Source organism: Solanum verrucosum, unplaced genomic scaffold, assembly GCF_900185275.1.
Source record: "Solanum verrucosum unplaced genomic scaffold, falcon-dt-bn FXZP01000108.1, whole genome shotgun sequence".
In the NCBI taxonomy this organism is placed as follows: Eukaryota; Viridiplantae; Streptophyta; class Magnoliopsida; order Solanales; family Solanaceae; genus Solanum; species Solanum verrucosum.
This window is the reverse complement of record NW_026020274.1, coordinates 4073705-4090279: the sequence shown is the minus strand read 5'-3', so window position 1 is coordinate 4090279 and position 16575 is coordinate 4073705. Positions and strand designations below refer to the sequence as shown.

Sequence of the window (16575 nt, the reverse complement as noted above, 5' to 3'; positions counted from 1 at the left end):
ATTTAATGCAAATATTTTTGAAGATTATTATTTTACCACATTAAATATAAATGCTTCATGATCTACAAATACCAAAATTATTCCAAGGAGAAAATGTGGCTATTATGTTTGAAGGGGAAAAATACATGTTTTTTTAAAAGGGAAAATGCATAAGTACCCCTCAACTTATGCCCAAAATCCCTGAGATACACCTAACCTTTACTAAGGTCCTATTACCCTCCCGAACTTATTTTATATATAATTTTCTACCCCTTTTCGGCCTACGTGGCACTATCTTGTAGGCCCAGCGCGTGTTGATAATTTTTTCAAGGATAATGCCACGTAGGGCGAAAAGAGGTAGAAAATTATATATAAAATAAGTTCGGGGTGGGGGGTGGGGGGGGGGTAATAGGACCTTAGTAAATGTTAGGTGTGTCTCAGGGATTTTGGGCATAGGTTGGGGGTACTTATGCACTTTCCCTTTTTAAAATATTCTTTTATCTTTCTTTTTTTGAAATAAAAGAAAACATAGTGTTGAATGCAAATGTTTTTGAAGATTATTATTTATCACATTAAATATAAATGTTTCGTGTTCTATAATTTTAATATTAAAATATTAAAATATAAGATGAAATTAATGATATTAATAAATATAAAATTTTGTATGGAATATAGTGAGTTCTTACCAAATTTGGAGAGTAGTTTTCTAAAATTAGTTGACTTAACTATGGTTATGCTATTAGTTAATATAATATAATCTTAACCTTTAAACTTTAAATAAGACACATGTTTCTCATCTAAACATGCACTTGACGAAATGAAGGAAATGGGTAATGGAGGGGAGCCGGATCCCCAAGATCTACCCATTAAATCACCCACCTATGACCCACCAACACTTCACAATTTGGAACGGTGTCGTTTTATCTGCAGATGCGGAGAGCAGGATTCCGACAAATATGGTGAAGGAGATCAAGGCCAGGGAAAGGGAGTAAATGGCAGGAGAACCATATTTGATCAGTTCATCGAAAACCAAATGATTGAAGAGTGTAAGCGGCTATTGATTATCAGTTCATCGAAAATCGAACGATTAAAGGGTGTTTAGAAAGGTAACGACGTCAGGCTTGGATCATCATGATTTTAGGCAGAGGAAGAAAATTGAAAATCTTGTTGATCAACAAAATATATTTCTCTACTATAACTATTGTTAGTGCCGGAGTTACAGCAGAAATATTTTAAGCTAATAGGTTCTCACGTTTAGAATAATTGGGTTTTTAGTTGGGTCAGGATTGGATGGATCTAGGGATGGCAATGGGGCGGGGCAAATGCGGGGTGAGTTTAAGGCTATGTGGGGCGGGGCGGATGCGGGGTGAGTTGAAGTGGGTTTTTAAAAAATTAATGTGGGCGGGCGGGTTGCAGGTATATGTGATTTTATGTGAATTCAAACTTAATTTTAACTTTTTACATGTTATAAGAGTAATAGAACATTATTTATGAAGATAATTTCATTAAAGCTACTAAAATATTTAAGATAATAAATGAAATGGTTCAATAAAAAATAATACAATTTCTTACATGTTTCCCCCAATTGACCTCTAAAAAATAAAATTTTAAATCACTATCCTATTAAATTAATATAACTCAATGAAAAATGAATTTATTTTTTTGAATTTTATTTTTAGTATCAAACATAACTAGAAAAAGAAAATATTAAAAAAATTATGTTGAGTGGGTTCATGTGGGGCGGGTCTGTGCGGGGTAGGGTGGGGCGCGTTAACAATGAAAAAGTTGTTATGCGGGGCGGGGCGAATTAAAAATTTTACGGATTAAGTTCAACCCGCATCACCCTTGCCCTACACCGCCCCATTGCCATCCCTAGATGGATCCGGGTTGAGTTAAATTAATTTTAGTTAATCATATCACATATTAAATAAGAAAATTAATTAATTCAATTTATGGGCTCTTTGTGAATAAAAGTAAATTTAAAGTATATTTTTGTGGACAATAGGTTAACAAATGGTATTTTTATATCAATTTTAATAGTTATATTTTAGACCTTTTTTCGTTTTACCAAGTCAAATAATTTCTTCAAAAATTATGATCAAACACATAGAAAAACTTTAGCACGACTTCATCCAAAAATAATTTAAAAAATGTATGGTCAAACCGGAGCTTAGTCTTTACCAAAATAATGTCTGAAATATTTGATTGAACTTTACCTACAAATTAAATGTGGCGCTCATATTTGTGCAACTCAGTAGCAGAATGGTTCCTTTTACCTTATGAATATTCAAAGCTACACTGAGCGGGATTCTTCAGTTGTTGTAGTTGTATGTACCCTTTTGTACAAAGAGTTTACAAATACCACACACATTCACTTTCATTCTATTCTCGTCTCATACCCCACTGCCTCTCATTCAGTTCTTTGCAAATACTTCATGGGAAATTAATAAAACTTGGTTTCAACAAGAATACTTTTCTGGGTAATTGTTATCTTGATTTGTATAGCAAGTTTGGTACAAAAATTGATGCTTTTAAAGTCTTTGATGAAATACCATACAAGAATGTTGTGTCCTGGAATATATGGTTGAAGGTGCTAGTTCAGTCAGGTGATGTGCATTGTGCACGCCAATTGTTTGATGAAATGCCTGAGAGAGATGTTGTGAGTTGGAATTCGATGATTTCGGGGTATGCTTTGTATGGGTTGTTTGAGAATGCTTTGGGTGTTTTCTTGGAAATGCAAAAGTATGGTATTAGGCCTAGTGGATATACTTACTCGATATTGGTTTCACATGTAGAGTTTGCTTTCCATGGCAAGGAGATACATGGAAATATGCTAAGGAATGGTGTGGATTTGTCTAATGTGGTGGTTGGGAATTCACTGATTGATATGTATGGAAAGCTTGGGATAGTAGACTATGCTACTGGTGTATTTTTAGCCATGGAGACAGTGGATGTTATTTCATGGAACTCATTGATTTCGAGCTGTTGTAAATCAGGGTATGAAGATACAGCTCTGTCTTATTTCTCTTTGATGAGAGCTTGCAAATATTCACCGGATGGGTTCACAATGTCTTCAGTGCTTATTGGCTGTTCAAACTTGCGCAGTTTGGAGAAGGGCAAGCAAATCTTATGTCTTTGCGTAAAGATGGGATTTTTGTGCAACACTATTGTTTCAAGTGCAGCAATTGACTTGTTTTCTCACTGCAACAGAATTGAGTATTCAGCTCGTATATTTAAGGATTCAAATATTTGGGATACAGCTCTGTGCAATTCAATGATTTCGAGCTATGCACTGAACAGTTTAGAAGAAAATGCCTTGCAGCTATTTGTCCTAACTTTGAGGAAAAATATTAGAGCTACTGAGTTTACACTCAGCTGCATTCTTAGCTGTACTACAACTTTCCCTGTGGATCTGGGGATTCAAGCTCATTCTTTGGTCATCAAGTTAGGCTTTGTATCAGATCCTGTTGTTTCCACTTCACTTGTAGATATGTACTGTAAATATGGATTGATTGATTCCGCCGCAAATATTTTCAATGACCTACTAACAAGAGATTTGATATCGTGGAACACCATGATCTTTGGGCTGGCTATCAATGGTGAATCTACCAAATCACTCAGCCTTTATTATGAACTACTTGAACTTGGTGGTCAACCAGATCGAATAACATTGACTGCGCTTCTGTTAGCTTGCAGCTATGGTGGATTTGTCGATGAAGGTATATCCATATTTTCTTCAATGGAAGAGGAATATGGAATCACACCTGGCATTGAGCACTACACTTGTGTTGTGGGCATGATGACCAGGGCTGGTAAACTTAAAGAAGCCGGAGATATATTACAAAATATGCCTCACGAGCCCAACAGTGAAATGTGGGAATCAATACTTCTTGCTTGTGATATTTATGGGGACTTGAAAGCAACTGAAAAGGTTGCAGGGAAGATAATGGAGTTAGCACCAGAATCATCTCTGCCATATTTGGTGCTAGCGCAAGTATACGAGTCCAGGGGAAGATGGGAGAGCCTTGTTCGGGTCAGGAAGGAGATGAAAGAGAGAATAGAAAACAAAGTAGCTAGTTACAGTTGGATTAGTGTACGCAGCAGTGTAATCATGTACCAAGCAAACCAAATTCTTAGTTGTGGCAGTAAGGACATAGGCATTTATTCAACGTTGAAGCTATTGACAGAGGATACATGGGATAAAGGTTTATGCTAATCAGTTGCAACTGGGAGTAATAGCTACTAAACAGATGAGTATAGTGCACAAATAGAAAATCAAAATTTAAAATTGATTCTTATACAATGGGCAAAGCCAACTTTGTTTTTGCTATTGATGTGGATTTGCTATAAGTGACTTTCAAGGTCTGAATCTGATTCATTGCATCAAGAGGGGTAAAAGCTTTTCCAAAGTTCAAAATTTCCACATGCATATGATGGAGAACCAGTAAGGGTAAAAGGATACTCGCCTTGTTTCAGGATGCAGAATTGGAGCAATTCCATAGAACTCAGAATGTTGCATCTAACAAAAACCTATATTTTGTATTTTGGCCTTTAGAGAGGCATTAACTTCATCAATATGAGATAATTCTTTCAGCTTTAGTAGTTTTATACACCTTAATCAAGCCACAAACATCTCTAGGGAACAATGATTGTCCAGTAATAGATATCACTCATATAACCTCTCCATGTCTTGGATGCCTCATCATAGAGTTTGAGGCTGAGAGATGCTGAGTTTGACGGGAAGATTAAAAGGTAATGTAGAATCTTATCTCTCTGTAATCTGTGAAGCTAACATGTCTACAAATACTTGAGTGTTTACTTTATATGTTAGTTTGCCTTCTTTCTCATTGTTGCTTTTGTGATAATCATTCTTGATAGATCAGAACTTTTGTGGGATTTCACTGGGTATGTTGTTGTTGTTGATAGATCAGAACTTTTCATTAAAACCACACGAAGTTGATTTTAAGAACATGTACAATGAGAATGAGTGGATCAATCACACTTAGCTAACAAGTTATCCCAATCATCTATGCAAGTAGGATCTTCGATTTACACCAAAAGACTAAATGAAACAAAAATTAAGTTACTTTTATTTCTTTCTGTATGATGGATCAATTCTCTTTCCTTCTACACTATCCAAAAAACATATAGAGCTGTGTAGTTCTCCATATTGCCCTTCATTCTTTTTCAATTCCGCACAGCTTCCAACTCGTAATTGCCTCCTCAACTATACTTGGTAAATCCCTTCCAACATTGAACGATGAACATGTGAGGTTCCATAGTTGTTTAGTGAATTTGCAATGCAACAAAATATAGTCAGTGCTCTTCCCACTTTCTTTGCACAAACAACACCAACTCACTACAATTCTCCTTCTATTCATAAGATTATCAGATTGTCAATATTGCTCCTTTACAGCACATATGTGAAAAAGATAATACTTTCCATGTTGCTTTACCACCCCAAACATTCTTCACACCACATTTTTACCCTCATAAGATTTTGTATATGTCGCCTTCTACATCATCAAATCCTCCTTTCATCTTTTCCTTCTCAATGCTGATTGGAATATCTCTTCGGAGAACACTATCCAATCTGCTCCCTGATTATCCTGACTCAAGTGTTCTCCACTATAGCACCCATATCATTTCTCAATTAGTAAGCCCATGCGAAAGTCTCCTTTATAATAGTGTTTTTTTGCCACACTTCTTTCACTGAATCGTGCAGCACTCTTACAGCATTACCCACTGCGTACCCAGTATGTGTAACATTCCATTCATAGTCCCCGTCGATACACTCACCCCATACATGGTTATCTTTTCACCCGAGAACCATGAATTATCTGTGAATTTGTTTTTTCGTAATGTATTTTCCTCTTGGGCGGATCTCCACAGCCACTTCCCGTTAATGTCACTAAAAACAGGGATTCCTCGTATCCTTCATCCCTTCTGTCATTTGAAGTTTCATCTTCTAATAATCTAACAATTTTTGCTTCTATTCCCTTTCCTTTCCTTACCACGTGTGATCTCTCGTCATCTTTTCAGTCGCTGTTAGAAACATGCAAAACAAAAACATGTAGTATGTGGGATACTCCGTCTATCTTAATTTATATGTCATGCTTTCCTTTTTAGTATATCCTGAAAAGAATGTCATACTTCCTTATTTAGAAACAATTTAACTTGAAACTTCCTACCCTACCCTTGATGAGATCATTTATAGCCGCACAAATATCAATGGTTTGTTTTAGAACACAAGTTCCAAAAGTCTTCCTTTCTATCTTAAACTCCGTACCGGGGCAAACACCGCCACATAAATTGGGATGGAGGGAGTATGAGATTACGTGATTTACCCACCCTTAGATAACTACCTTCTTTTCCATTGTGCTTAAGTTTTTTCTCAAATTTCTCTGCTACCAATTCCTCTAGTCCCTTGTCCTTAAATTTCCCCCTAGTGGCAAACCCAATCATCTTAGTGATGGTGCTGTCACCTTACTTCCATAAATACTTTCCAATTTAGAAATATTCAGCACCTTGCCACTTAGTACCAACTCGAACTTCCATAAATTGATGTGAAGTCCTGTAACTGCTTCAAACCAAATAAATATAGACTGTCCACCTGTGGCTTATCAAAAGATAATTACATAAAACAGAGCTTCTAAAAAATTAATGTATCATCAACAAATAAATAAAAGATGTGATATAGCCATTCTTCCTCTTATTATCTTTTTTTTTTTTTAATTCTCTGTATAAAATATTCATCCTCTTACTATCATCAACGAAAAGTAGATGTCAGGTATCATTGGTGACCAGTAGATGTGGTATTGCCATTCTTCTTCCTATTTCCTTCACTGCTTCAATCCCTCAATATAGCCTCTGCCACCGTTCTGTCTATGAGCCTTCTAAAGGCCTCCATCACAAACAACGACGACTATTGGGACAAACATGTCTCCTTATGTTATATCCTCCTCCAGATACTCAAATATCTGCAAGCACTACCATTCAAAATAACATAAAAGTTTTCCATTGAATATGGTTAATGAAGATAGCATCAATTTAGTTGAACTTCAGCTGATTCATGTTGTATAAAATTGAGGACAAGGGCATAAATCAAGGACTGGAACTGTATAAAACCTTGGCCTTTGGTTGATATCACTGTGTATAGTGTAAGAAAGAAACTTAGAGATAACAGAATGCATCAATTGACAGGGAACTAAATCTGAGACCTTTAACGACCTCCAAAATGGAAATAAACATCTGTGTTCAATGAAAAGAAATTTTTTTATGACTGGAAGGTGACTAGAAGATAAAACAGGGAAGCTAAAAATGACTAAATCAGTTTTAAATGAAGAAGTGTTACATGTAGAGATTCTCCTATTGACCAGAAAAGATTCTTTTCAAACTTAGGATGTTTTTTTCCTTGTAAAAGTTATTTATTTCTGGTAGTTCTTGCTGCATTCCTGTGTTTTGTAGGCATACCTTCTTCAACTTTGTGATACTGAGACAACGAGAATGCTATCATTGCGTTCCAGTTATTGACTGGTTGTTCTGGCTTTTGTGTCGACAGTTTGTGTCTTGTAGGCATAGTACACTAGCAAAGTGCTTAATTTTTTCAGCACATCATACTACACTAGCAAATGCCTTGCACAGCTTTTCCTGCTTTAGTTATGTTCTTTCTGAATGTGAAATTTTCTCTGTGATTGATTGACATCGTTTTGCATGATGAAATTGATAATGCTAGAAAAAATATTTTTAACCTAGTGAAAAACAGTCTTGGAATGTGCCTTGTATCAAGTTTTAATTTTCATCAGTAATTATTATTCTGAAATAATTGAAGCTGAGCACGATGAGCCTGTTTATGGCGTGTATTCTTATGTGATCAACTCGTCTCGTCTTAGTACTTAGAAGCCTATAAAAGTCTTCATTCTTGATGAACTTCGAATTTATACTTCATTTTCTCAGGTACAGAAAATTCCCCGTTCTCGGTTCTCCATCTTACTGCCAAAAGGATCTGGATGAATCCTGAGAGCTTGTTATCAGAAAAGAGGTGAGCCTTTGTCAAAATGTCCTATGATATGTTGAATTCTCTGAACAGCTGCAAAATATTCTTGGATTGGAAAAGAAACAAACCTTTTTTCATGTTTGTGTAACAAAAACTACATTATTATTTTGCATAAAGAATTGATGAACAAAAAATAAATAGAAGCTATATCTCTATTCCCTACTAATTTGTCTTCTCTTTTTTCATTGTGCAATATTTTTCAGTTTATGTTGTCTTATCTTTTTCATGAACGAGAATTATTTAGATAAGTCGAATAAAAGATAGTATTGTATATAATTTGAGTTTTGAGATCAATAATGGGAAATATTTGTTTGCTCAAGATTAAATTATACTTATGTTGCACAAATTTGAGAAGAACAAAGGTTCATGTAATGTTTGAAACTAAATGGCAGTGTAATTCCCTCTCAAAAGGCCACAAAAGAAATGAACTCTAGGCAAGGAATGTTAGGTTGTTTAAAATTTAATAGATCAACAAAAGGCCAAACACATACATAATCCCTCCCCTAAATTTCATTTAACAGTTCAACTCAATCTTGTTTTATTTTAACCCTCTAATTACATTTTTCATATACCACTTGAACACAAAATATTAATTGACCTGACCGGTGAGATTACCCACTTTTTAAAGCGAGTGGCACATTAATTTCATAGTTTCATTTTTGTATTATTATTTTTAAATTTACCCCTCCTGTTGGAGCTCCTACCTGTGTTCCCTTGGTGACTTGAACTAACAATCTTAAAAATTGAAACTTGAAAGTGAACGGATTTACTATCCGAACCACTCCCTCTTGTCTTTATTTTTCTATTTAGTTTGATTGTTTTAAAAAAAAAACTTTCAAGTACGTGAATATGGACAATGTACAAAATGTATAAATGCTAAAAGTGGAATATTTTACGTGTCACTCTTATCTCTCTCTACCTATATGACTTGAAACCTATCCAAAAGGTTAAATTAAAAATAGCTAAATATCTTCCCTACCAAACTTCGAAAAAGAGCTGTCGACATTTCCCTTCTAAATTATCATGTTTTAGCACCTATTTCATTTATTGGCAAGTATACATAAAAAAAATAAAATCTTCTTTTCCTAAAATTTAATAGTAAATAACTAACTAGAATAGCTTTGACAATTGACATCGTTCGTTCTCCTTGTTCTGGAGAAACTTTACTCTCAACACTTTAAGTTAGCAAGATTAATAGGTTTATACTAGGGTACCAACCCTCGTTTTAGATATTTAGATGCTTAATCAGATTCAGACCTCTTAATCTAAAAATTGTTAAGATTCTCCTACAAATCTGATTCGTTCAGATCTTTTCAAATCTGCCTAAGAATCAAACGTACTTACTGGGCTGAATCTGAATAATTAAGATTCAGACTTTCATTAAGTACAAACAAATGAGACCGAAATATATACCTAAAAAATCGGTTTGTCTTTCCTCAGCCTCTTCAAAAATTTGCAAAAAAAAAAAAAAAAGTAATATAGGACAATCACAACAACAATTAGCTTCAATTCCAAAATTTAGCTAAGAACACATAAATTGCCTTGACTAAATTGGCAATTAAAAAAAAATAGAACTTGCTTGGCATGCCTAAATAGCATAAACTTTTATATTATATTACATCGTGAGATAAACTACTTTAATTATATTACTCCTAATTGTCAAGGATTGGCTAGTTTTTTTAGATTAGTTTGGCATGCCTAATTTAGCCCACATGTTTTTCTTTTCCGAAAAACCATGGAGGTAGGAAAAAAAAATAAGGAAGGGATTATAAAATGGAGAGTCAAACGTAACTCTCACTAATAAAATAGAAATTCAGATAATCAATTAACTGAGCTATTAAAATTATCTATTGTGCACACACGTTAAATCTCGACGTAAGCAATTTAAAGTTTGGTCTTTTCGCTCATCATAAGTTCTTTAGGAATCAAGTTACATAATATGACATGACTTGTGGGTTCTGAAACTGAATTGTTTCCTTACTCTATATACGTTTTATGGGAGTGAAGTTGTGCAATACGACATAACGTATTATGTTTTTTACAACATAACTTGTGAAATATTATAACGTGAAATAAAAAGCTTTAAAAAAATAATGAAGTTCAAACTTTATAATTCTTAATATATCTTATTTAGATATTATGACTACGTATTTCAACAATATATATATATTTTTTTACCGTGGTTTCCGGGCGTTACTTTGCGAACCCGACTAGCTGTACCCACCGGGTCCCGCTGTTTCAAGGCGGGTCCACCACGGTTAGTTCCACGAGGCCCTGGAGACGCGGCCGGTTTGTAATGCCTCCAGTGGCCCTGCTGGGGCTCGAACCGGCGACCTGAAGGACTTTGTCCCAAGCCTTTACCAGTTGAGCTACCCCTCAGGGTTGTATTTCAACAATATATTTCTTCTAATAATATTCCGAAATACTATTTTCGCCTAGTAATAGTAAAGTTCTAGCTAAGTTTTTTACTAATTTGATCCGGAAGAAAAATCTCAAAAGTCATGCATTTTAGAAATTAAATATAATAATTTAATTTTAAAAAATATCACATGAACAAAATTACATTTAATGTGGCAGATGAGTTATGTAACCTACTCTTTAAATGAGATCGTGCAAAAATATAATCCCTCCATTTCAAAATATTTGAATTGTTAAGACATTTTTCATTTTTCAAATTAACTTAATTGTTCAATCTTCAAGACTATTTTTAGAATATTCTACCAATTTTACCCTTCATCAGCTAGTATTGGAATTAATTTTTATAATTAATGTTTAGTTACTTTAATAATAAATTTGACAATAATTAATAAGGGTAAAATGGAAAGTTATGCATAATTTATGTCTTAATCTTCTTTTTTAAAAGGTGTGAAACACCTCAGCAATTCAATTAAATTTGAAATGGAGGGAGTATGAAGTAGCCAAATAATTAGAAGATAATTAAGACTATTGATAATTTAAATATACTAACTAATAATTCCTACCACATTAAAGGAGGTCTTTAGGTATGCTGCCTATTTAATATAGGGGTGTGCACTATTTGAATTAATAATTTATGTTATTTGGTTTAATTTCAAATTTAAAACTAATAATTGAATTTAAAAAAAAAAAAACAAATTTTATGTATGTATGGTCATATGGAGTTATCACTTTTGTCCCTTTTTAGTTATTGTTTTTTTATTAAGACTTAGTTTATATTTTATGTTTGAACATCTATAATTGGTGTATTTTTAAGTATGTGTTTTAAGTTTAACTTGTGATTTATTTTAGAAATGTAACGACCTGTTCCCGTCGTTATAGAAATGCCAACGGGGAAAATTTGAGGCAGGAAAACTTTTTCGTAGTATTTGGATTTTTCCAACCTAGTCCAGATTTGGACAAAATCGGAGTCTTTAAAGTGTAGGGAAATTTGGTAACTACCGGGTGAGTTAATTGTGATTTTGATTACATAAGTAGTTAGATAACTCGTTAAGGAATCCGTATGACTTTACGGAATTGAATTCGGGCAAGTAGAAGTCCCGGAATCGATCTTAGCGTAAAGGGTATTTTCTGAGCGTCGTTGGTTAGAGGTGTGTTGTGAAATGGGGATTTTGGAATTCTTTAAATAGCTCTCTATTTTGTGCAACCCGCCTTGGTGGAGATTTTGGTCTCTATGGAGGGGACGATGTAGCGGGGTGGTGGCCGCTGTGGCAGGCCAGACGGCCCAGACGCGATTTAAAGTCGTAAATAAACCCCTAAACGACCTTATTTGGCACTTTTTAATTTTTAGAGCTAAGGAACGAACCCCAGGCGAATCCTACTCATTTTTCACCATTCTTGAGGCTAAAGGTAAACTTTTCACTCCCCGAATTTGTTTTTCGATTCGTAGAACGTATTAGAATGGGTAATTATCGATGGGGAAGGGTTTTGATCTAGATTCTATGGTGGAAACAGCCCCATTTTGGATACTTGGAATCATTGATTTGATCTAGGGTTCATAGAATTGTTAGTAATTTGGGTAATTAGTGATTGTTTATTGATTCTCGTGTTATTATGATTGCTTGTAGACAAGAACAAGCGGAACGAATCCGAAAAGGGAAGGATCAAGTTTCTTAGGGTTTCAAGCTTGTTTCGAGGTAGGTGATGGTTGTGATTCTATGATTGTGTGATGTATGTTTGTTCTTGCTTCATTATGATACATATATGTATATGAATGTTGCATTAGTGATCACACTTGTTGTAAATGAGATAGATGAATGATAGTTACGATGAAATCATGACTTAATTGTATGATCTTGAGGATATACTTGTGATTGTGATTATGGTGTGATTGAATGGATCCGTTGCCACATTCCGGCATAACTAAATGGATCGGTTGCCACGTTCCAGCATAACTATGGCATCGGTTGCCACGTTCCGGCATAATCATTGGATCGGGTACCACGTTCCGGTATGCTAACTGTTTGGGTTTGGGTTCCATGAGAGGACCAATGATTGAATATAATTGTGTATCTTGAGAAATGTGAAGTTGTTCGTTGTTAGTAAATGTTGATAATATTGTATATGTTCGTTATATGCATGTGATTATATTGTTGTGATGACTTATGTATGTTGCACTTAGTGGGATAGCTGCGTTATCCTATCAGTACACTGTTGTTGTGTACTGATACTGCACTTGCTCTTATTTTTGTTGAGTACATGACATCTTCAAGCGACTACTGATAGACTTCGTTTAGGAGATCAGTGATCGTCGTTCGAATTCAAGGGTGAGCCAATTCTTCCGGGCTGCCATGAGTTCTCCTTTCGTCTATGTCCACATTTCAGACTTAGACGATGTTCTAGTTAGTTGATTAGTTCATTAGATTGGGGTTGCATCCTTTCTTGTTTAGACTTGTTGAACTTTAGATGTTTTGGTACATTGACTTTCAGGTTCTAGGCATTACTTCCGCATTGTTAGTTTATTACTGTTAGACTTTTGTTAGAGTTTATGGGAACTCTATTTATTTCCTTAGTATTTAACTTGCTTCCGTAACTTAAATGCCTTAGTTGTGGTTTAGTTGCTTTTTGAGTTGTAGTAGTGGTTCTCCCACCGGAGAGTTAGTGTGGGTGCCAATCACGATGGTATGGGTCGGGACAAGAAAGTAAATTTAAGAGATTCAATATTAGTACTATTTCTCCTTGTACTTATAGTTTTTCAAATTGCAAATATAACTTTTATTATATTGTTAATTATGGACATAATCAAATAACCAAACCGAAAAAATCAAATCGAAAAAAGAAAAACTAAACCAAACAAAATAAACTTATTTTAGTTCAGATTGGATTATACTTTTTCAAAACTAAAAATTAAAAAGTCCAAACCAAACAGTACAAAAAATGAACACCCATAATTCAAAATCACATTGTAATAATTAGGATCACAAAAGTGCCTAGACAAATATTTAAAGAAAAGCATTATTTCTTTCGTTTGATTTGGTATGAAATTTTAATTAAATATGAAAATCTTGTAATATCTAAAGGTACTATCGGAAAGAGTAAATCTTTATTGACTTCTTGTCAAATAAGTGAGATTTAATATGAATAAAATGTTGATACAGTCATTAAATATTTATCAAATATATCATTATATTTTAAACAGGCTAAAAAAATATATTATATAAATTATGACAAAAAAAAAGTATATGATATTGTAAATGTATGTAAAAAATAATTCTATATATTACTTACTTATCAAACTAAAATAAACTATACATTAATTTATTAGTTTCTTCAATTACGTGAATATGGACAAATGTATAAAGTCATGGATGCTAAAAATGCACTATTTTACGTGTCACTCTTATCTCTCTCTACCTATACCCATATGACTTGAAACCTATCCAAAAACTAGGAGTATTTTTTTAAAAAATGGCTTCATATCTTCCACCTATTCATTATAAATATATATATATATATATATACTAGTAAAGAAAGCCCAGGCGCTGCCCGGGACCCAATATTAATAAAGTTATATTGTTACTCTCTCCGTCCCATATTAAATGAGAATCTTACTAAAAATATTTTTTTCATATTAATTGAGCACTTATTAAATTAGGATAGAATTAATTAATTATTTTCCATTTTACCCCTACAATTAATATGACCATTCCTATATTGTATGTGTATTTTTTGTAACTCATTTCAATGTGCATTGATATAAACAAAGGGCAAAATGGTGAAGTCTTCCAATGTATTGATGATTTCTTAATAACCGTATAAAGTTGAAAGTGCCCATCTAATATGAGACGGAGGGATTATAGTTTATGTATTGTTATAAAATTAATAAAGATTGTTATAATATATTTTGCTCATAAGTGAGCTAATATAGAAACTTATTTGTCATTTGTCTTTTTAATTTCAATTTTAAATAGCAAATAAATGTAGCGATAAGATTGAGAGTAGAAATGAAACATATCTTTGTAAATTTAAGTAAAAATAAACAGAGTAGAAGTAACATTAGGGTTATCGATAGGACGATTCATTAGGTTATTTTTTAAAAAATTATATCATTCAATTTTTGGGCTATTTTATAATGTATAACCAAAATTAAAATTTTAAAATCATCCCAATCCTAATTTATGTGACACAAGCAGTACAAAAATTAGTCTTTTTTTTGTTGTCTTGTAGATATTTTAAGTTATTATTTATTGTAAATTATGGTACTTTTTATTAAAGTTTTGAATAACATATGTTACTTTTTATGTTTGAGAGTTAAACCAACTTTTTTTTATGTCTTTTAATTTTATACTCCGTATGTGTTTTGTCCTTTTCCATTTTCAAAAACTAATACTCTCTCCGTCCCATATTAGATGAGAATCTTACTACAAATATTTTTTTCATATTATTTGAGCACTTATTAAATTAGGATAGAATTAATTAATTCTTTTCCATTTTACCCCTACAATTAATATGACCATTCCTATATTGTATGTGTATTTTTTGTAACTCATTTCAATGTGCATTGATATAAACAAAGAGCAAAATGGCGAAGTCTTTCAATGTATTAATGATTTCTTAATCACCGTGTAAAGTTGAAAGTGCCCATCTAATATGGGACGGAGGGAGTATAGTTTATGTATTGTTATAAAATTAGTAAAGATTGTTATAATATATTTTGCTCATAAGTGAGCTAATATATAAACTTATTTGTAATTTGTCTTTTTAATTTCAATTTTAAATAGCAAATAAATGTAGCGATAAGATTGAGGGTAGAAATGAAGCATATCTTTCTAAATTTAAGTAAAAATAAACAGAGTAGAAGTAACATTAGGGTTATCGATAGGACGATTCATTCGATTATTTTTAAAAAAATCATATCATTCAATTTTTGGGCTATTTTATAATGTATAACCAAAATTAAAATTTTAAAATCATCCCAATCCTAATTTATGTGACAGAAGCAGTACAAAAATTAGTCTCTTTTTTTTTGTCTTGTAGATATTTTAAGTTATTATTTATTGTAAATTATAGTACTTTTTATTAAAGTTTTTAATAACTTATGTTACTTTTTATGTTTGAGAGTTAAACCAACTTTTTTTTATGTCTTTTAATTTTATATGTGTTTTGTCCTTTTTCATTTTCCAAAATAATACTCTCTCTATTTTATTTTATATGTCATTTCTTTTTATAAATATATTGGTCCCTCTTCTTATTGGAACACATGTTGAGTTGTTGTGGTTGGTTATTCCCTCTTCTTATATAGTAATAATATATATATATATATATATATATATATATATATATATATATATTATTGAAGATGACTTCTTTCTTTTTTCACTCCGTCCGACAATTATATTGAGATTCAATTAAATTGTTTACTGCAAGGTTCATTTCTAATGAAGTGCTTTTCATATGATTTTCTTTTTCACTCTAAGTGCTTGAAATTAAAAAGTTTGATTAACAATAAATAAATTTCAACTATCTCACTACGATTTATATTGATAAAAATATGACTCTTTTTAAAACATGAGAAAAACAAGAGTATATAATCGACGATGAAAACAAAGCTAGGTGCTAAGACAAAATTATTTATGTCACCTAAACATTGGGAAAGAACTAAGAAGATATATCTAGCTAGATGAAGACTTTGATAAAATTCCAATACCAAAAGAAATATTTTTTTAAAAAAAAGAAATAGATTGGGGTCAATTTATTTATGTATTATTTGAAATTGAGCAATTTTGTTTTCTCGTTAAAATTTTGATTTAATATTTACTATCATCCGTAGAAAATAATCTCATATTGCATTAAGTTTCCGGAGTTTTCACTCTAAGTATAATTAAAAGTTAAAAAATAAATTTAAAATTATGTTAATATTATTTGAAGAATTTTAATACCTTGAGTTTATTTATTTCACAAGTACTTTCAGTACATGTGCAATTAATAATCTGAACTTTTCCTTTCTTTCTTTAAGTTAAGACTCTTTTTCATTCTCTTTATTTATTTATTTATTTTGGTTATATATTTTATTTATTTATTTAATGTAGGTGAATATAGTAGAAAAAAAGATTTCAAAGTTGTCA

General features: G+C 32.5%; 1 protein-coding gene across 1 annotated transcript; it reads left to right on the top strand.

Annotated features, from left to right (window-relative positions):
• Window positions 1-2308: 2308 nt before the first annotated feature.
• LOC125834146 (pentatricopeptide repeat-containing protein At1g43980, mitochondrial) lies at window positions 2309-4248 on the top strand. The gene has a single exon (XM_049513338.1). It carries the CDS (start codon window positions 2309-2311, stop codon window positions 4193-4195), a length of 1887 nt encoding a protein of 628 aa, XP_049369295.1. The 3' UTR covers window positions 4196-4248.
• The last annotated feature ends 12327 nt before the right edge of the window (window positions 4249-16575 follow it).

Excerpts from the sequence above, each read along its gene's own strand:
- LOC125834146 (XM_049513338.1), top strand. The coding sequence starts at position 2,309 with ATGTACCCTTTTGTACAAAGAGTTTACAAATACCACACACATTCACTT.